Source organism: Callospermophilus lateralis, chromosome 4 (assembly GCF_048772815.1).
Source record: "Callospermophilus lateralis isolate mCalLat2 chromosome 4, mCalLat2.hap1, whole genome shotgun sequence".
Lineage (NCBI taxonomy): Eukaryota > Metazoa > Chordata > Mammalia > Rodentia > Sciuridae > Callospermophilus > Callospermophilus lateralis.
This window is the reverse complement of record NC_135308.1, coordinates 104,209,366-104,230,844: the sequence shown is the minus strand read 5'-3', so window position 1 is coordinate 104,230,844 and position 21,479 is coordinate 104,209,366. Positions and strand designations below refer to the sequence as shown.

Genomic DNA, 21,479 nt, shown 5'->3' with positions numbered 1-21,479 from the left:
CCTAACAAAATTTCCTAATTCAGAGAAGCAACAAGATAGATAAAGGATTCTTTATAGTTTTATATATATTTGCTCTATATACAAATGTGTACTGTTCACATTAATTCTCTTACGTATAAAGAATTTATAGAGGATGTGAGATTTTTAGATGTCATTATTTGACAATTATCCAGATAGAAGATTCAGGTCATGGTCGTAAATGAACAACAAATCCATAGACCAAATGTCATCTGTATGTATGTATGGTTCTTCTGTATTTTCATACTTTAAAAAGTTGAAATAGAGATTTTACATAAAAGTCTAATTTCCTACATCCTTGAAAATCAGAAGATCTGTTACCCTGGACCTGAATTCCCATAGGGCATCAGTCAGCTGGAGTTGAGCAGCAGCAGCTCCCTTTCAGGGGAACATGTGCTCCTGAGTGCCACAGTCAGCATTTGTCAACTTCACTAATTTATGTTACTTAACTGTCCCCACTCCTGCATGCATGTGGGTTTGTGACCTTGAACTTAGGTTCTAGCACCAGCTTTACTATATTCTAAGCCTGTGTTCCAAACCCAAGATTTGTTGTCTCTTCTATGATAATTGCCTTTTATTCTTGGGCACTGTGATCTGAGTAAAGTAGTCAGTGAGACCAAGACTGATATGACTTGTGAACCAAGGGCAATTAATCATATGCTTCCTTCTAGGAATTTGGACTTATTTTAAAAGAAAGAAAGCAAAACTATTAAATCTCTGCATGAAGCTGGAACTGGGACTGTTAATTTGTGGCCACAATCTTTTTTGTTTGTTTATTTGTTTGTTTTTTAGTTTGCTGTTGAGTAATATCCCCAGCCCTTATTATTTTTCGTTTTGAGATATGGTCTTGCAAAATTGCTGAAGATTGGACTAGTCTCCAACTTGTTATCCTCAATCTCCCTCCCAAATTATTGGGATTATATACAAAGACCACCATGTCTTGCTGTATTCTGTTATTGTGACTGCATAAGCCGGCTCCATGGGTGGAGGGGGGGCAGATAGAAAACAAGAGGCAGAAGAGCTAAGCCATTAGGATCCATGAGATTCTACTATATCCTTATAATACATAACCTTTTGGTATACATTGTCTTAAATGCTTTCTGTTCCTTACACTTGTCCTAGCCCCTTGATGTCTGCTCAGTTCCTCAATACCTCAATTTCCAAATTTCTTAAAGTTAAAAAAAAAAAATAAAACCTGCCAGACAGGATTATGTTGGTCATTTAGCCTACCAGATTGGGTCATGTTGGTGTTAATATAGTGTGTGTGTGTGTGTGTGTGTGTACACACACTCATACACATGCATATTTGTACATGGATATATTCTTTGAAAACTGTAAATCACTGTAAAATTCCAAGGCCAGCTCTAAGGCAAATGTTCAATAACTGGAGATACATTAGATGAGAAAAACTGTTAAAATTTTGTGGCTAGGGCAGAGCAATGCAACCAAGGCCCTTACAGCTTTTAATTCAAACTACTGTAGAAAATAAGTATTTTGGTAGAAAATTAGCACTATCTGGAGGATGCCAGAGTGGTCTTAATTTAACTGGACTTTCCTCTTCTTCAGGGCTGAGCATGTAGTCAGTGGTCCTTTTAAGCATCAATGTTGGAGAGTCAATTTTTTTTTTTCTCATCAGTACTTTTGAGCAGTGCCAACTTCCTTAAGCAATTTCCCCTAGTCACCAGGACATGAATCAGCCAAAAAGTTGCAAGTGAACTCTGCAATTTTTTTTCTCTGCTCAACAATGCAATCAAAACTAGTAAATCAGGGTGAATCATTGTGTCAGGAAGAACTTGGTTAGAATTAAATGCCACCCTTTGTTTTAAAATCCAAACAAGTCATGAAACTCAGATTAAATTGTGCTTATTCCTGAATAGGAGGATTTGTTTGAGGGAGAGTTCAATAATAAGTAAAAAAATGTAGCAACCTTGTTTGCTGTGGACTCTGTAAAGAAAACTGCACAGATCAGCTATTTAGTAACTAATTTAAACTATGTTGTTTTCAAAGAGTGATTTTATTAATTTATACTTACATTGCTGGTGGGAACAGTATGTTCATAAGTAGATAATAATTTTGTGTATTTTTTTTTTTTTTGTCGAAGGGCCTAACAACATGATCTTAATTTATACCCAGGAGTAGTACAAAAGCTGTACAAACATAGATACTAAAATTATCTTTCAGAAGGGAACAGTACAGAGAATGAGAAAGAATTTTAACTGATATATGCTGTTATCATGCAAATTACTTGAATAATTGTCTAAGAGAATAGAGGGCCAATCTGGAGCAGATTTACAGTTTCCAGGGTAGAACTGACCACAGGGGAGTACTCAATACTAATCTTTTCATTCTCAGTGACTGCCTCTTTTGGGAATGAAGAGAAGAAAAACGTGGTTTAAATATGCCCAATTGAAAAGTCAACAGTTTGAGATTAATTTAAATCGTGGGGAAAATAAAGACCTTCTTATATGTTAATTTCCATTTTTAAAAGGGGGGATGCAGGAAAGACCTTTTCTTTACATCATATTGTGTGGATCACAGGAAGAGTAAACCAAGAAGGAGGTTGTGCACATCCTCTAAGGTGAAAATATACGTGTAGTAAAATGGTCATTCCCATTTTTGAGCATTCTCTGCAGAGCCAGCGTGCGGCGGGTATGCAGGGTGCTAGCACCAGCTTTCCGGCTGGCGAAATCAAAGGAGCGACTGCAGATGACGAAAGGTATAGACCCCTGGCAGGGAGCAGGGCGCGGGCGAGCGGGGGCGTGGACCTGCGGAGGGCGGCTGGGCGCTAGGGGCGCCGTCAGCCTCCTGGGGCTGGGCGGGGCGGGGCGGCCGTGGGTCGCGGGCGGATGACGCACCGCGGCCGGCGGAGGAGCTGCCACTTCCTGGAGCTGCCGGCCGGGGCCGCTCGCTGCATTCAGCGCTGGAGCCGGGAGCCCGCGGCCGCCGCCATGTCCCACCAGACCGGCATCCAAGGTAACGGCGCCTGGCGCGGCCCTCGGGGAAGGGACTCCCGGGAGGCGACGGGAAACTGGCAGGCTGCGGCGCTGGGAGTGCGACTTGCGGGTCGATCCTGCCCCGCTCCTCGGGCGCTCCAGTTTCCCGGGTGCTCCCGGCCTGCGTCCCTCCCAGCCCCGGCCGCCGCCACGTAACCGGCAACCCTCAGTTCCGAGGAGCGTCAGAAACTGCTGTCCGAGGCGGCCGGTGTGGAGGGGGCGTGCCCTCCGTACCCCGGCTTTACCTCAACTTTCCCCCTTTTGTCAGGCTGGGAAGAGCTGCCAGAGTGGAGGCGCCTGGGATTCTTTTTATCTGTCGGGCTGGGCGAGTTTTCTTTTCACAATCAAAAGAGATTGTTACTAGACTTTGATTGTAAAAAGAAACATATCAGGGTCTTTTTTAAATCTGTAGGGTGCTTCCCAAACTCTTTTCCGCATTTTCTTCCAAATGTGAGCGTAGACTATGATAAGACAAATCCTGAGGATGGGGTGCATTTCGATCTTTTTCCTAGGTCCTGTCCAAGGGAACTGAGAAAGTCTGATCTGTGTGGTTGCCTTTAATTATATCCCGTGTCGACAGTTGAATGTGCAATTACTGTGTATCTGCCCTCCATTATTTCCTGGTTTGAAAATGGGCAGCCTGGAAGCGCTCACCTCATCAGAATCAAATAATATGTCCCGGGGTTACTCACGATCTCTTAATGAGTTCCAGTATAAACTCAACCTCTTTCTGTTAATAGGCAAGGAATCCTTCCCCAATTGTATGTTGTACTCTTCAGGGTCTTTTGACTATTCGCAAACCTCCAGTCTCACGGACACACAAGCAAAAAGTCTCAGTTCTAAAAGCATTGTTTTATTTGTCCGCATTAATTTTAGTGTTTTAATATGCAGTTATGAGTTTATGCTTGAACCTCATAGTAATAAGCACTGCCTAAAGCGTCCTTTTGCTGGTAACAGAAAAAACAGAAACGAAATTGAAGTTTTAATAGGTGCAGAAAGGTTGTGTTATTGTGTATTTTAATGAGCTTAACTTTTGGGGAAATACAAGAAAAATATAAGAAGTATAAGATCTAACAGGTATTAACTGGCTTTTTTGTTTAATCAGGATAGGATATCTGATACTGCTATTTTTAGTAGGCATATACAGAGAATGAATTGATAAAAAAGCTGTCTATCACAAGCTTGAAATTGAACTAGAAGACAATGAAAACAAGTAGTAAAAGCGTTTCCAAAACAATAATTTGCTGATTATTTGGTTTGAGTACCTTCAGTATGTTTACTTTTGTGTTATTCCTGCAGAATTATCTAGCTAAGATGGATTGCAATTAATATGTTTAAAGGACATATGTTAATATGTATATTAATTAATGTTTGAAGAGCATATATTAACATTTCTTAATTGTATTCAATACCCACTATTTTATGCCTTTAAATTTTATAATATTGATAATAAGAGAATGCTCCAGCTTTTCCTTTGTATTATAATTTATTTTTTCATTATATTTAGATAGTAAAATAAAGTACTTCTAAGTATAAAAACTAGGTTTATTTTCCCTTTTCTCCACAGCAAGTGAAGACGTTAAAGATATCTTTGCCAGAGCCAGAAATGGAAAATACAGACTTCTGAAAATATCTATTGAAAATGGTTAGTTAAACTTTCAAATGTTTTGTATTTCTGGATTACTAGGTGTTATACTTTAAATTTGTTAAATATTGTAAGTAATTCGAACTATTAATTAGTATGAAGCAAGTTCAAACCTTCACTCAAGAAATTTTGATTTTTCACATTTTGTGCAGGTTGCTAAAAGGCCCCTGTTCTTCTGAATTCTGTAGTTATCAGGGAAACATAAAGCTTATTTTTAGTGTAACATCTTTCTTATGCTTTTTTGTGTCTCAAATTTCTGCATCACTATTTCTAATGTCAGTGCTTCCATTTTTTTCTGTATGGAAATCAGTAAACGGGTGATTATAAAAAATGGAAAAAAGGTAGCTTGTGAATTTATTATTATTATTTGGTAAAGTTTGTTTTGAAGTAGTCTTTCATTTTTTCCATCTGATTGCAACCTGTACTACAGAAATAATTACCTTTTCTTGTTTTGGGAAAGTTCTGAGAATTAACAAACTCTGAGTTGAATTTTTAGAAATAATTGTATAAACTGGGAAAATGGTTGGTTTGGGAGAATTGAAATCAGATAGATTTGAATTTGTACGGTTACTGCTATAAGTACTTGATTGTTGAATGTGTTAAGATCTTCCAATGACCTATTTTCTTAAATACTTGGAAATATTTTGCTTTGGAAAAATAACTTGTTCTTTAATAAACTGGAAGTAAATCTAATTTGTTTTCTATTTTTCTATTGTCTATTGAAAATACTAGAACAGCTGGGTGCATTAACACACACTTATAATCCCAGCTACCTCAGAGGTACACACAGGAGATTCACAAGTTCCAGGCCAGCTTCAACTTAGCAAGAACCTGTCTCAAAATTAAAAAACAAAAAAACAAACAAAACAAGCTGAGGATATAGCTCAGTGATAGAGGGCTCCTGGGTTCAATCTCTAATACTGTAAAGACAGAAAAACAAAACCAGAATAGTTTTAAAATCAGCAGTTGTTTGTAGATATAATATTCAAAGGAATAAATGTATGCTGTAAAGCAGCATATTTTAGCAATATTGAGCTAAAATTTTAAATGTCATTACCTTCTAAGTAACTAGTTAAGTAAACAAGTTAAAGTTCATCTAACTAGCATCTCTTCAGAAGGAAAACTATTTCCTATGTCATTGTTTTCTGTGTTTTTGTTTGTTTTGAGAAAAAAATAAATTCCAAAGAATAAATTACAAATACCTATCTCTTCCTTTAAATTAATGACTTAAATATTTTAAAGTACTTGCTTCAAGACTTTTTTTTTTTTAAATAAAATGTTTTTAAAACAATTATTTATTTATTTTTATATGGTGCTGAGGATCAAGCGCTCTACCACTGAACCACAACCCCAGCCTGCTTCAAGCCTTTTTAAAGTCAATCTTATAAATTTAAAAAATTTTTAAATTTATGATTTTCTAAAGTTTAATGGTTTGTACAATCTATTTTTACATGTATCCTTAAATAAAATGTACTGCTGTTTTGAGTATTTTAAATTCACATAAACTACATACTATCTTATTCTGCATATTTTTTAAATTCTGCATATTCTATAAATGTTATTTTTATAAGGCATTTTGATAGTTTATGGATCCTATTTAAGTAGAATGTTTTCATATAACTCTGCCACATATTATTTGTTCTTATTGATGAGTGTTGAGGCTATTTCTAGTTTTCACTGTCACTAGTGAATACCTTTGTGCATATGTGCAAAAAATTCTGTGTGAAGAATTCATCCACAGTTTTACTCTTTTCTGGCAGATAGCACTTAGAAGTGGAGATAACAAGTTATGCTTTGAGGCAAATTTTAAATCTGAGCAAAATTGGTAAATCTAATTTTATTTAAAATGTCTTACAGTTCAATATTAATTTCAGAAATGCTAGTTTTAAGTGGTAGTACAGTTATTTAAATGTGTCTTGTTGGTAATTTATAGCATAGACATTTTGAAAGAAATATAATCAATCATCATTATTCAACCATTAAACTAAACTATTATGATCATTTGTATATATTCTATTTTAAACTTGGTATTTCAGACCAATTATTTGTCTTTTTAAAAATTTCTTTTCATAGAGCAACTTGTGATTGGATCATGTAGTCAGCCTTCAGATTCCTGGGATAAAGATTATGATTCCTTTATTTTACCTCTGTTGGAGGACAAGCAGCCATGCTATATATTATTCAGGTTAGATTCCCAGAATGCTCAGGGATATGAATGGATATTCATTGCATGGTCTCCAGATCATTCTCATGTAAGTAATTTTTTTAGTGTGTTTACCATTAAGTGCTAGAATTTTTTAAAAATTTTTTGAAATATTTCTAGGTCAAATGAAGGTTAATAAACTAGTCATTTCCAGTAGAAGGGAATGATCGATCATGTGGATAATTCTTAGATTGGTATTGTGGAATGAGGAATAATGTGCTTAGATTCAGAAATTTTGTCCTTGAAATCAAAAGAATTATTATTGATTTAAAAATTTTAAATCTGGGGCAATTATAATTGACTCTGCCTCTAAAGAATGAAGCTGTTTTGCCCTGAGAGTAATAACAATTCTGATAACTAAATGAAGATTATATTAAATTTTGTTAATATTCATAGATTATTAATAGGTATCATTCATGTGATGGGCATGCACACTAACAAATAATTTCATTTAGAAAGGTTGGTAGTAGACTGACTAAATAGAACAAAAAATGAAATTAATATATGAATACTACCTAGTATTTTAAGAATTGTCAAGTTTCGTATTAAAAAATAATTCTTAAACCATTTGCAAAACACGATGCCAGGGGCTGGGGTTGTAGCTCAGTGGTAGAGTGCTTGCTTTGCATATGTGAGGCTCTGGGTTTCATCCTCAACACCACATAAAAATAAATAAATAAAAATAAAAATATTGTGTCTCTCTGCAACTAAAAAAAATATTAAAAAAAACATGATTCCATCTTAATTTTACATAATCTCTCTAAAAGAAATATTGCATTTTACCATTTAGGATTGTGAAATTATTTCTAGATTAGGAAATTATTTCTGCTAGTTGGTAGTTAACTTTAGTAGCTTTCCATAGATAGTAGTAAACTTCTACATAATAGTATGTATTGTATTTCTTTTCATTTCTGTGCGCCTCATAGAATGGTATATGCCATAAGTAAGCCATGACTATTTGATTTTTAGCAATTTCAGTGATAATATCTGATCTAGCTTTGAGAAAAATGTCACTATCCAGGTTACCTCATTTCAGTATTTTTTCCTCATATTTTAAAGTATTTTTAATGGATTTAATTTTGTGCTTTGAAAAAATGAGGAACTTTTTAAAAATTGGTTTTTTTTCCTCACTTTAAAAAAATGTGACATATAATTTAAAATCTACCATAGCCATTGACAGTTGACATACTCATGTTATGATGGTTATTCATATACATATACTTTAGCATATGAACTTTACAATATGAACTTCAGCTTTACCAATTTATTTTTAATGTGCTTGAATATTTTCATACATTGAGTATTTGCTTTCTTTTGAAATGGTGTGTTTTCATCTGTAAACTTCTAAGTAAATTTTCACAACTGAATAGGTTCGGCAAAAAATGTTGTATGCAGCAACAAGAGCAACTTTAAAAAAGGAGTTTGGAGGTGGCCACATTAAAGATGAAGTATTTGGAACAGTAAAGGTATAAAACTTACGAGCGCGCGCACACACACACACACACAATTTTTTTTCTGTAAGAGATGAGATTTCACTGTGTTTTTCAAACTGGTCTCAAATTCCTCAAGCAATTCTATTTTTTCAGCTATCTGATAGTTGGGACTATACATGTGCACTACTGTGCCCATCTAAAACTTATATTTTTATGTGGTTTCTTGATATTATAAATAAAATAATAAGAAGAACTCCTAGAAAATGGGTGATTCATAAGAATTTAGATCGGTGAATCAGTACACAAAAGGATAAGAGAGAAAATGTATTTCATGATACATAAGTTAACTCTAAAGTATATATAATTTTGAATTCATAGAATTGGTTCTACTAAAATATACTTTTCCTTTTGAAATGTTCACATGGCGAATAAATGTATTTATTCATATACACACAAATTAAGAAAATTGAAATATGTTTTTAACAGATTTTTTTTGTTGTTATTGACTTGTTCAGAGCTTTCCTGATTCATAAAGTAATATAATCTACTAGATAGCCCAAAAGAATAAATGGGAATATGATGCTTGTTCACCATTAATTGTGGGTTGGGTTGAATTCTCTTTGGAGTTTGTCTTCCAAACCACAAAATTTGGATGATATGAAGACCTCTTTGAAGTATTTATTTTAACATAAAACTATAATAATATTCCTTGAATAATTATAGAAAAATTATATAATTATTTTAGTATCAAATTCAGAATGTTAATACATTGTTTATTGCATAATTACTGGACAGTTATTCCCGGAAGGTTAATTGCAATTATATACTAGAATCATGACCAGCGTCACCACCACCAAATTCAGACAAAAGATGTAATCATTATAAAACTTCAGGAAATAAAGCATAGACATTCCCCTTAAGAAAATTTGAAACCTTTAAAATATTCAAAATAGAGGATTTTTTAAAAGAAATAAAATTCTTAATGCTTTTTCATTTCATTTCATTTCTAGTAAATTAATAGTTTTGCTTTTCCTAAAGTAACTTTGCTCTGATTATAGTTCATTTCTATGCTTACAGGAAGATGTGTCATTACATGGATATAAAAAATACTTGCTCTCACAGTCTTCCCCTGCCCCATTGACTGCAGCTGAGGAGGAATTACGACAGATTAAAATTAATGAGGTAAATTACAACTTTGAAATGCTTGCAAGATTATAAGTGTTTCAGAATACCCTATTCTTAATTAACAGATATAGTGGTAACTGGAGAATAAAGATATTAGCACAGTTAGGTTTATTCTGTTTAGTTTGGAGTTAAACCTGTGTGGTTAATGTATTTTTATTTGAAAGTTAAAATAATTATTAAACTTTATATCAGTTTAATAAATAGCTTTCTCCTCAAATGTATGTTATAACGATAAATCTTCTGTTAGAAATACAACTGTTGTACTCTGTGCTTTAAATACTGTATAAATGGGAAGTGTGTGTTGCAAAGAATTTCATATCTAATAAGGTTGCCTGAAGCAGATTTTTTTAAATGTTTTTCAGAGAATAGTAAGGTTAAAGAGAAAAAATAAAAATGCTGTAGAATGTACAAGATTTCTACAAGCTTTGTAAATTAGCTTCTATGAACTTTGATGGAGATAAGTGTGGAAGATTGTTATTTGCATAGTTATTGAGCATATGAGTCAATAAATTTCAACCACATTATAGTTTATCATATTTTAATGTGTTTTCTGCAGACATTCTAATTGAATATTGAAATCATTCATGTATTTCTACTGGGATTTTATAGAAAAGAACAAGTAACCCAAACCACAGTTCAGTAGTTTGAGTATCATACAAATAGGAATTGGTCTGGAAAAGGGTTAAGTATCATTAATTAGTAGCAAGAATCTATCATTATATTATTTTAACTCATTATTTGAATGGGGTTTTTTAATGTGAATTTTTTTTTTTTACAAGTTTGATAGTTTGTTTTATTCCTTGCAATCAGAACCCAGAGGATCATATTGGGGTATGCATTTGCATATGTTTTATGATGTTTTCATTATCCAGTATCATGCTGTAGAATCTCCATTCATTTTTTAAAAAGTAAAATTTGTATTTCACTTTCTGATGAAACACAGCAAATGAGACTACCCTAGCTATTATTTATCGGGTATAAAAATCTTAAACATGTTCATTGAAAGCTTTCTTGAAAAATCCTCCTCTTCCAATCCATGCACACTTATACTCTTAGTAAAGAAAGCTATTACGTCTGGAACTTCTGCAGTAGTATAGCTTGTTGAGCTGTGTTGTGTATTTGCATATTGTTTGTACTTCTTTCAATTCAGTGCATGGTGTTTGTGTTGTATTTTATGTCCAAGAGAACCAAGTAAATTTCTGCATATATTTTATGATTTGTAAATTTAAAATTTTGTTCTTAAAAGGGTTGATCAGGTGACACTTTAAAAAGTTTATATATCTCATTGAAATTGTGCCAAACCAATCATAGCGAAGATTAAAGAGAACAAAAACACAACAAATTTCCACTAAAACTGCACACTTACTCAAATATTCACTCCTAACGTTTTCATCAAGATGTGCCATGGACTCTGCATGTCAACAGAGTGCTAGTGGATCATGAACAGATGTGAAAAATAATTTGCTTTTAAATTCACAGTGTTTTAGGTATTAATTTTAATTATTTTAATTATAGGTTGGGAAAGGGTTGAATGATGCTATGTCATAGATGTTGGGTTTTCTCATTTTTGCCATAGGACACTGCTAATTGCTATAGTTTTACCAGCAAATTATTGTATCTATCATATTTAGGTACAAACTGATGTGGGTGTGGACACTAAGCATCAAACACTACAAGGAGTAGCATTTCCTATTTCTCGAGAAGCTTTTCAGGCTTTGGAAAAACTAAACAACAGACAGCTCAACTATGTGCAGTTGGTAAGAGAAGTATAAGGGTTGTTATGAAGGACTTTTTTTGGTAGCTTACAGCTTGTATAAAGTTTATTTTTTAAGAACTTTAATTTATTAAAATTTATTTCTTGACTATTTTTACTCGTTTTTAAAAATTACAAAAACTATATGTGTTTATTATGAAAATGTCAAACAATTCAGAACTAAGTCCCCTTTGTATTGCAGCTTTTTATGAGGGGAGGGTACTGGAGATTGAACTCAGGGGCACCTGATCACTGAGCCACATCCCCAGTCCTGTTTTGTATTTTATTTAGAGACGGTCTCACTGAGTTGCTTAAGGCCTAAGTTTTTGAGGCTGGCTTTGAATTCGTGATCCTTCACCTCAGCCTCCTGAGCTGCTGGGATTACAGGCGTATTATAGGTTTTTTATTATAAAATTTTAACTTTAGGTCTGGTTTGTAGCTCAGTGGTAGAGCATTTGCCTAGCATGCATGAGGCACTGGGTTTGATCCCTGGCACCACATAAAAGTAATAAATAAAATAAAGGTATTGTGTCCACCTACACCTAAAAAAAACATATTAAAAAAACTTTCAACTTGATCTCTGCTTTAATGAACATTTTTTTCTTACTGATAGGAAATAGATATAAAAAATGAATTTATAATTTTGGCCAACACAACAAATACAGAACTGAAAGATTTGCCAAAGAGGATTCCCAAGGATTCAGCACGTTATCATTTCTTCCTGTATAAACATTCCCATGAAGGAGACTACTTAGAGTCCATAGGTATATATATATAGTATATTATTTCTAATATGTTATTTTCATTTTGCTTATTGATATTTCAGCACTATATTCTTATTTATTTCTTGTCCAGTGGACTTAATTATAATTTTATGTGGTTTATGTACTTGCTTTAATTGATATGCTACTGATTGTATTTGTTGTTATTATTTTTAACTTAACAGTTTTTATTTATTCAATGCCTGGATACACATGCAGTATAAGAGAACGGATGCTATACTCTAGCTGCAAGAGTCCTCTGCTAGAAATTGTCGAGAGACAGCTACAAATGGATATAATCAGAAAGGTAGGCTCATCTATTTTAAAATCTTCAGTTTTCACTAGATTTTTTTATTATCATTTCCATGTACTACAGGGTATATTATGAGTTATAAGTGAAAACGTTTATTTTTATTGTTCTCTTCCTGAATCTTTAGGGTATCCTATACGTACTTAGAGATGAGCTATCATTGTTCTCATCTCTCTACAGGTCTGCACTATCTAATATGGTAGCCATAAATCATAAGTGGCTATTTAAATTTAAATATAAATGTATGTAAAATTCAAAATTTAATTTCTTAATCAGTATTGGGAGTTATAGCACTTACAGAACATTTCCATCCATTTAAAAAATTCTGTTGGACAGTGCTGCTGGAGCTACATATTTGTGATTAATTCTGAATTTCTTATTAATACACAACTATAGTCTCCGTTTATATCTGTCAATGTGGTGATCTCTGGGAGTCATTCCGGCTATTAAGAAAGGAAATAGTTGGCATAAACATGAGTTTTGGGAACCAAGCTACTAGTTTTCTTAAATTCATTTTCTTCAGTGCAGATAAGCCTTAAGGAAAGAAATGCTTTATTATTGAGCCCTTCAACTTTTAAAATACAGGTCCTTTCAGACTCCCAGTATTTTAGATACTGAACTGTGTGAGCCATTAGGATTGTAAGAATCACTGTACTATGGGTAACACCTCTACAGCAAAGATTGGCTGATTTTTTTTCTACAAAGAATCAGATAGTAAACACTTTAGGTTTTGCTAGGCCACATATGGTCCCTGTCACATGTTCTATTTGTTGTTTTTGGATTTTACAGCCCTTTAAAAATATAAAATAGTCTTGACTTGGGCTCTGTTTGGTCTGCAGACCACTTTGCCTACATCTGTTCTAGCATGATTTCAAGTGAACCAAGTGATGAAGTAATGAGTAATGTTTCTTGAATATATAGTGAAACAAAGCAGAACAACTTGAGCATGTAATAAGTAGCTTCTATTTTTAAACATATTTAAATAGGAACAGTAAGAGGGAACCAAATAGAAAGTGGTTATAGTTGGGTATGTATTTTAGCAATTCATTTAGCATACCCTGAAAAAAAGGTGAAACAATTTACATATATGGTCCTGGATTCTGTTTTACTGAAATGGGTATTATGCATTTGCTTATGAACATTCATACCTAAAAACTGGCTTTTTGCTTATATTAGGTTTTGAATGTTATGCTTTTTTATATTGTGTCACACAAATTAGTATTTCCTCTTTGCAGATTGAGATAGACAATGGGGATGAATTGACTGCAGATTTCCTTTATGAGGAAGTACATCCCAAACAGCATGCACATAAGCAAAGTTTTGCAAAACCAAAAGGTCCAGCAGGAAAAAGAGGAATTCGAAGACTAATTCGGGGTCCAGCTGAAACGGAAGCCACTACTGATTAAAATTGTTATATTAAGCATTGAAATACTAGTTTTTTAAAAGTACAGCTTTTAGTACGGGAGAACTGAAATCATTCCATGTTGATATATGATAGGGAGAAAAATTGTACTTTTTGAAAAATAGCACTTTTCACTTCTGTGTGTTTTTAAAATTAACGTTATAGAAGACTCATGATTTCTATTTTTGAGTTAAAGCTAGAAATGGTTTCAACCTAGTAATGTTTAATTTTGTCACACTGTTTTCATAGAATATTGATTCCACACTTTCACATAATTCTTAAAATTTTATATAGATGGGCCAGTTCCAGAAAGTCTGATGTCTTAAAGTGGGATCTACTTATTACTGTTTGGTGAGACATCAGAATTTTTTTTTAAGGGAAGCAGAAAGACCTTAAAATATTCATACTACTTGATGAATAGTTAAGGACCAGGTTAGATTGTTTTCTAAGCTGAAAATTTAGTATGCCTAGGAAAATGTAGAAATTGCTTATTCTGAGGAGCTGTGCTGACAGACTGGGATCACGTCTGCAACTTTTAGAAACAGTGCTTTACTGCAGTGGTCTTTTCTATTTGACTTTTTTTTTTTTTTTAATGGCATTAAAATTTCTGAAGATCAGCTCACTCTGAAACTTTAAGGGTACCAGATGTTTTCTATATTGCAATATTTCTGATAACATCAAAAGATAGCCTTAGTTCTTTTTTCTAGTGCTTTAAAAAAATGTCTATTTCCAAAGTAATTCATTTCATTATAAGTACTATGAGGCCAAATGTTTATGTGCAGATTGAAATTTAAATTAATATAATTCAAAAGGATACCAAACTAAAGTAAAAAATATTGAAAAATTTTTAAACTTTGTTCTCTTTAATTATGGGTAGTTTATGTTCTATATCACTTCTGTGCAAATATTCAGATATAAAAGCATTTAGAAGTTTTAGTGGTTAACAGCTTAACACAGATAAACAACTAGCTAATGATCTTGTTTCAATTAGTGTCTTATTTCAAAACACATTTAACTGTTCTCTAAACCTTTGCATTTTCATTTATAACCTAGAGAGATTTTGAGCCTCATATTTCTTTGATACTTGAAATAGAGGGAGCTAGAACACTTCATATTTAATTTGTTAAACCTGCTGCAGAGCCATAACTGAGGAGTTTTCAAAATGAACTGTGGGTATCCAGGATTTGGAATTTCTTGACCTAAACTCCATGCTGCGTAAAACAAATGTCAGAAATGCACATTTCATAGAAAAAATATGAAGCACTCATTGCTAAACCTTATTATTTAAGATAACACATGCACCTTTCAGAAATTCAGTGTGTTTAAGTAAAGCATATAAGAATAATTATGGGTTGAAAGATTTAAAAAATAGATTTAAGAGTATTTGTGTGGGATTTTTGTTTGTTTACAAATAATTAGACTATAATATTTAAACATGCAAAATAGTTGACAGTAATGTTGCACTTGTTTACTAAAGATACACTTTTAAGTTGTTCCATGGGTACACCAATAGACAAACAAATTATTGCATTAAGAATCTGGGAGCTATGTTGCAGACCATAGCTGATGCTGTCATTTTTCAATCAGGAAGAATATTATCTGTTATGAAGATATAAATAATTTAGTAGTGAATGTTTTTCTGTACCATCTATGTGCAATTATACTCTAAATTCTGCTACACTACATGGAAGTAAATGGACATTCCAGAATATAGATGTGATTATATAATCTTTAATTATTATTAAATCAAAAAAATGATTGCTGAAAATCAGTGATGCATTTATTTTAGAGTAAAACTCATTGTTTACAGTACGTTTTAGGTGACACTAGATGGTGAATAACATATTCCCACTAAATTTATATAGCAGTGAAAAATAACATGCCTTCTGTGGACATTTTATAAGTGCATTTTATATCACAATAAAGATTTTTTCTCTTTAAATTGTGTGTGTTCTAGGTTGATTTTCTAGTATAACTTTTTTAATGTTTGGATAATTTTACACAATTAAATACCTGGTGATAGGTTAGAAATTTCATTCATCTGGGTTGGGGATGTGGCTCAAGTGGTAGTGTGCTTGCCTGGCATGCGCCAGGCACTGGATTTGATCCTCAGCACCACATAAAAATGAATATATTGTGTCCACCCAAAAAAAACAAAAAATAAATATTAAAAAAGAAATTTCATTCATCTATTTATTTTATTAACCAGTCTTCCTAAATCCGTAAAGTATTTTAAGTAATTTGAAACCTTGGCAAGAATAGTTGTGATTATAGAGTGTTTAGTTGAGCTTTCTCACTATTGTAGCACTCATGAAAATTCCATAGGTTAGGGACTGGGGTTCTGGCTCAGTGGTAGAATGCTTACCTAGCACATGTGAGGTACTGTCTTCCATTCTCAGCACCACATAGAAATAAAATAAAAGTATTGTGTCCAACTACAGCTAAAAAAAAAATACATTTAAAAAAATTCCATACGTTACTCAGTTCCTGTTGTGGTAGAAGCACTCCAGTATTATATGTTGATTAGCATGCTTGATGCCACAGCCTGGCTGCAGCAAAATAACCCGGGTGGGGGGAGGGTGACGAACAACTTGTGTACATTGATACAACAGGAGTAGGAGCCGTTTATTGTAGGACAGGAGGGGTATATATACATTACACACAGCTTATCTTAATTAACATAAACTAGATACAGCAGTCAACCAATAAGGAATCTCCACACTTAATGGCTCACTGGCATTACTTCACAAACCACTCCCTCTGGCATTTTGCCAGGCGCCATCCTGACTTGTTTACAGACCCTAACACAGTCCCACTGCTGAAAGTTGAACTGAGTTGGTTTTCTTCTAAAATGACAGGGAGCGTCTTCTGCCTGCAGCCCCAGATGGCTCTGGGGAGTGTTCCGGACTCAAACTGCCACTGGGCACAGGGAGCAAGAGCCTGTGAGACTGTGCCTCCGGGTCAGGTTTGGATTTGGGCTCTAGCAGTGCCGTCCCGCTCCCCGGGTGGGGGGCGGGGAAGAGCCAGCTGCCGCCGCTTGGAAAGTCCTTGCTGTGTCATGACCGGCTCGCGCATGTGGCAGCCGTTGCGCCCATTCACGCACCCTCCGGTAACGAAAAGTATTCAGTAATAGCCTTTTTCTGCAACATTTTTCCTGATAATCCTTCTTCTTCTGAACTTTCTTTTTCTTTCTGACTAGAGTTCCTGGGCTCTTATCAACACATGCCCTAACTGTTCTTGGTTCCACTGGGGTGCCTTCTTCCCTTAGTAATTTATTTAATACCCCTTCTATATTCTCATCCCAAAGACAATACAACATTTCAAGACAAAACAAGACACAAACATACTGTATCAGTCTTCTCCATTTTCTCAAAATGGCCATTTTTCCTCTCGCCCTATCTGCCTACGGACAAGCAGATTTGCTCCCATCCTATCTATGGACAGGCAGCTTTTTTTTTCGTCACTTATCCCCAAGTGTCCTGGGGCTCCCCGTAACAGGCCACCATCTGCCACAGGCCGGCTGGCTGCAGCCGTGGCATTTTGCATCCTCCTGCCTTCTGCTTGTGATGGTCTAAAATTTGGGGGCCAACACAGGTGAGGCAAAGAACCTCACACCCCCACTGGCACCAAGGCCAAATTTGGGGGCCAACAGATGTGAGGCAAAGAACCTCACACCCCCACTGGTGCAAAGGCCTATCCAAAAGTATGGCTGTATGCTGGACCGGTAAGCCAATGATGGGTAAGATCCAACTGCAATGGTACCAACCTAAGACAGGAGGCTGATGCCTTGAGGTCAGCTCATTCGATGCCAGGTAAGAACCATATGTAGTATTGGACAACCTAAGACAGGCATGGTCCCTAAGCCACATGCTTGTTGTTAATTAAACAGAAGTGGGGAGATGTTGAGAGCCACAGTTAAGTCGGAATGACGCCTGGCATTTTGCTAGATGGAATGGTTGGAAGGTGACCCTGCTCTGGGATTAGGGCGGACCCTGCTGGGATTAGGGCGGATCCTGCTGCCTCGGGCACCCGCTTCTTTGGAGTTCCCGTTGAGTTCTCGCGTGTGGGGTTCTGAGAGAATTGGCGCGAACTGAGACTGGTACAGGGAGTGTGTTCCCGAAAAGTGTGTGTAGAGTGCCAGTGAGAGTTCGGGGATAAAGAGTTGCTGTTTGAATCCACAAGGCTTTGTGGCGGCTCGGTTATTTTGTGCCCAGACAGACTGCGGCACTTGACGTTAAATTTTTAAAGACTTGCTGTTCATCCAAAAATATTGAATACATTTCTACTATGCAATTTCCTTTCTAATTGAGGATATGTTACAAAATAGATGACTTTTAGCAGTTTTATAGAAAATAAAGTTTCTTAAAACTGATTTTTTTTAAAAAAATTTTTAGTTGTCAATGGATCTTTTATTTTATTTATTTAAATGTGGTACTGAGGAGCGAATCCAGGGCCTCACACATCTGCAAGTGCTCTGCCACTGAGCCACAACTTCAGCCCAAAAAAGGCTAATTTTAATTTTTGAAGGCATTTCTACTCAAGAGAACTAAGATAAGGTGTCTGAGATAATATTGTAAGTAGTTTGGTGCTTATTTTCATTATATAATTAGCCACACATTGTAAGGTGGAAGATTTATTTTTAAGTATATAAAACATTGATCCTAAAGAAAATGGTATGTGCGTTTTGTGTGTGTCTATACACATACACAATGGAATATTATTCAGCCATAAAGAAGAATGAAATGGCATTCACAGATAAATGTATGGAACTGGAAACTATGGTGCTAAGTGAAATAAGCCAAGCCCAAGAGACCAAAGGCTGGATGTTCTCTGATATGTGGATGCTAACACACAATAAGGGATGGGGAGTTCATTGGATTAGACAAAGGAGAATGGAGGGAAAGGAGGAGGGATGGGGATAAGAAAGACAATAGAATGAATTGAACATAACTTTCCTATGTTCATATATGAACAACCAGTGTAACTCCACATCATGTACAACCACAAGAATGGAAAGTTATACTCCATATATGTATAACATGTTTGGATACACTCTACTGTCATATATATCTAAAAAGAACAAATTAAAAAAATTGATCCTATATCTTCATATTGAAAGATTTTTCATACAGTATGTAGGATCAAAACTACTTTTGAGGTATCATCCCTTTGTTGGAAGGCATTAGAACACAAAGTAGTTAAGAAATATAGGGCCAAGATCTGGGAGAGGAAAAAAAGAGACAAACCCAGCAACTGGGGGCCGCTATTTCTCTGGGAGCATATGCTAGCTCTGGAAGAAGCTGTGAGCCAGTATGTACATACATTTGTTTGAGTATTTGTTCTCAATTCCTTTGGTATACACCCAGGTGTATAAATCCCAAAACAAATATACCATATGGAAATATAATCATATGTTGTATCATATGCTAATTCTATTTAACTGTTTGAGGAACTACCAAACAATATTGTTTTCTTTAGCTGCTGTACCATTTACACTTCCGTTAGCAAGATCCAAGTGTTCCAGTTTCTCCACATCTTCACTAACAATAGTTTTCACTTGTGATTTTTTAAAAATTTGTTTTATTGTAGCCATTCTAATCAGTGTCAGGAGATATCACATTGTAGTTTTGATTTGTCTTTTCCTAATGACTTGATATTGGGCATCTTTTTTTATGGTTATTGACCATTGTTAGTATGTCTTCCTTGGGGAGATTTTCGTTCAGATCCTTCACCTATTTTTAAAATTGGGTTATTTTTAATTTACTATTGACTCAAAAAAGTATTTTATGTCTTCTAAGATAGTAGGCTCTTACCACATATATAGTTTGTAAACATCATTTCTTTAAACTTTATTCTTTAAACTTCTCCTTCATACCGAGGATTAAACCCAGGGCCTTGGTGCGTTTTGGTAAGCACTCTTCCACTCAGCTACATTCCCAGCCCTTTTTATTTTTAATTGCCCATACTGGCCTCAACCTTGTGATCCTGTTGCCTCCCCTCTGGTTGATTACAAGCACCACCACCAAATCCCACTAATAATGTCTTTTGACACACAGAAGTTTTAAATCTTAATTAAGCCTCTCCTCTTTTAAAGCTTACTTAGGTTTCTGGTGTCATAGCTCAAGAAACTTTTGTCTAATTCAAGATCACAAGTGTTTATACCCTTGTTTTCTTCTAAGGGCTTTTTCTTTTATCTCTATCTTTAGGTTTTTTATTCCTTAAGAATTTAATTTTTGCATATGTGTGAAGTAGTTGTCCAACTTCATTCTTTTGCATGTTGATACCCAGTTGTCTTAGCAATATCTATTGAAAAGATGTATTTTTCCCCTGTTGAATATTTTTGGCATATCAATTAACTTTATACACAACAGTTTATCTTTGAACTTTCATTCTGTCATTGAGCTATATTTCTGACTTCATGTCAATGCCATTTAATATTGATTACTATATTTTTGCAGTAGGTTCTGAAATTAGGAATTGTAAATCTTCCAACTTTGGAAATAACTTTGTTATTCTGGGTTTCTTACATTTCTATATGAGTTTTTTTATTGATGCAGAAAAGCCAACTTGGATTTTGCTAAGGGTTTCGCTGAATCAGTAGACTTGTTTTGTGAAGCACTCCCATCTTAATATTATCTTCCAATCCATTTATTTATGTCTTTAATTTTTGTTCAATATTGGTCTGTAGTTATCTTTCATAACTCTTGCACTCCTTTATTTCATTTATCAGTATTTTATTCTTTTAGACTCTATGTAAATGAAATCGTTTTTTAAATTTTCCTTTCAGATTTTTCATTGCTAGCATATTGAAATGCAACCCATTTTCACACATTTCTCTCGAATCCTGCAAACGTGATGAATTTGCTCATTAGCTCTAGTAGTATTTCTCCCTGCTGTGTGTAGACTCTTTATGGTTTGTATACTTAAGACATGTCATCCACAAATAGATAGTTTTACTTTCTTTCTAGTCTGGATTCCTTTTCTTTCCCTTTCATTTTATTTTTCTCCCCACCACTTCTTTTTCCTCCACCATTTCCTCTTCCTCCTCTATTTTGTTTTGTTTTACCTTATAATCCTGGCTAACTTCTCCATTCAACATTGACTAGAAAAGGTAGGAGCAAATATATTTGTCATGTTCCTGATTTTAGGGGAAAATTTTGGTCTTTCACTAGACACAGAAATCTAAAGATATTCTAGCAATTTAAATCCATATAATAAGATTTACATACAAACATAAAAAAGATTATATAAAAGTATTTTATGTTAAAACCAGGTAGAATTTATTCAAGGGATAGAAGGTTGATTCCACATACAAAAATCAATCATAAAAAGAGGCTGGGTTTTGTAAAATACATTTTCTATATTTACTGATATGATCATGGTATTTTTTTCTACTAAAAGGCTATATTTATTCATTTCTATTGAGTTTGAGTGTTGCTAAAGCTTAGTAGTCAAGGAAATCTCTCTTGATGACATAGTTTTAATGCTTCCATAATATTTATCACTATCTGGTATTGTCTTATTTGTGTGTCACATTCGTTTGAAAAGACTGTCTCCTGAGAATAAGTTCCTAAGAAGAATTTTTTTAACTGTTCATTATTTTATGTCCATTGCCTTTACAAGGAAAACCAGAGAAAATGATTATTAAACATTTGTTACATTAATTTATACATTATTATGTTAGGTAAGACTATTTCATAAGATTTTTTTCCTAGTCTCAATATAAGACTCAGATCTTAGCTTAATTTTGGAGTTCCATTGCTGAAGACTCCATAT

At 34.4% G+C, this 21,479-nt stretch overlaps 1 protein-coding gene across 2 annotated transcripts; it reads left to right on the top strand.

Moving 5' to 3' along the window:
- Positions 1-2,906: 2,906 nt before the first annotated feature.
- Twf1 (twinfilin actin binding protein 1) lies at positions 2,907-15,645 on the top strand. 2 transcript variants are annotated; one of them, XM_076852781.1, is made up of 9 exons: positions 2,907-2,991; positions 4,579-4,656; positions 6,730-6,908; positions 8,230-8,325; positions 9,370-9,474; positions 11,109-11,234; positions 11,844-11,994; positions 12,177-12,298; positions 13,537-15,645. In XM_076852781.1, exons 1-9 carry the CDS (start codon positions 2,967-2,969, stop codon positions 13,705-13,707), a joined length of 1,053 nt encoding a protein of 350 aa, XP_076708896.1. In that variant the 5' UTR covers positions 2,907-2,966; the 3' UTR covers positions 13,708-15,645. The 2 variants fall into 2 exon arrangements, with proteins under 2 accessions (XP_076708896.1, XP_076708895.1); XM_076852780.1 differs by lacking the exons at positions 2,907-2,991; positions 6,730-6,908 and having other exon boundaries at positions 4,583-4,656.
- Positions 15,646-21,479: the final 5,834 nt, after the last annotated feature.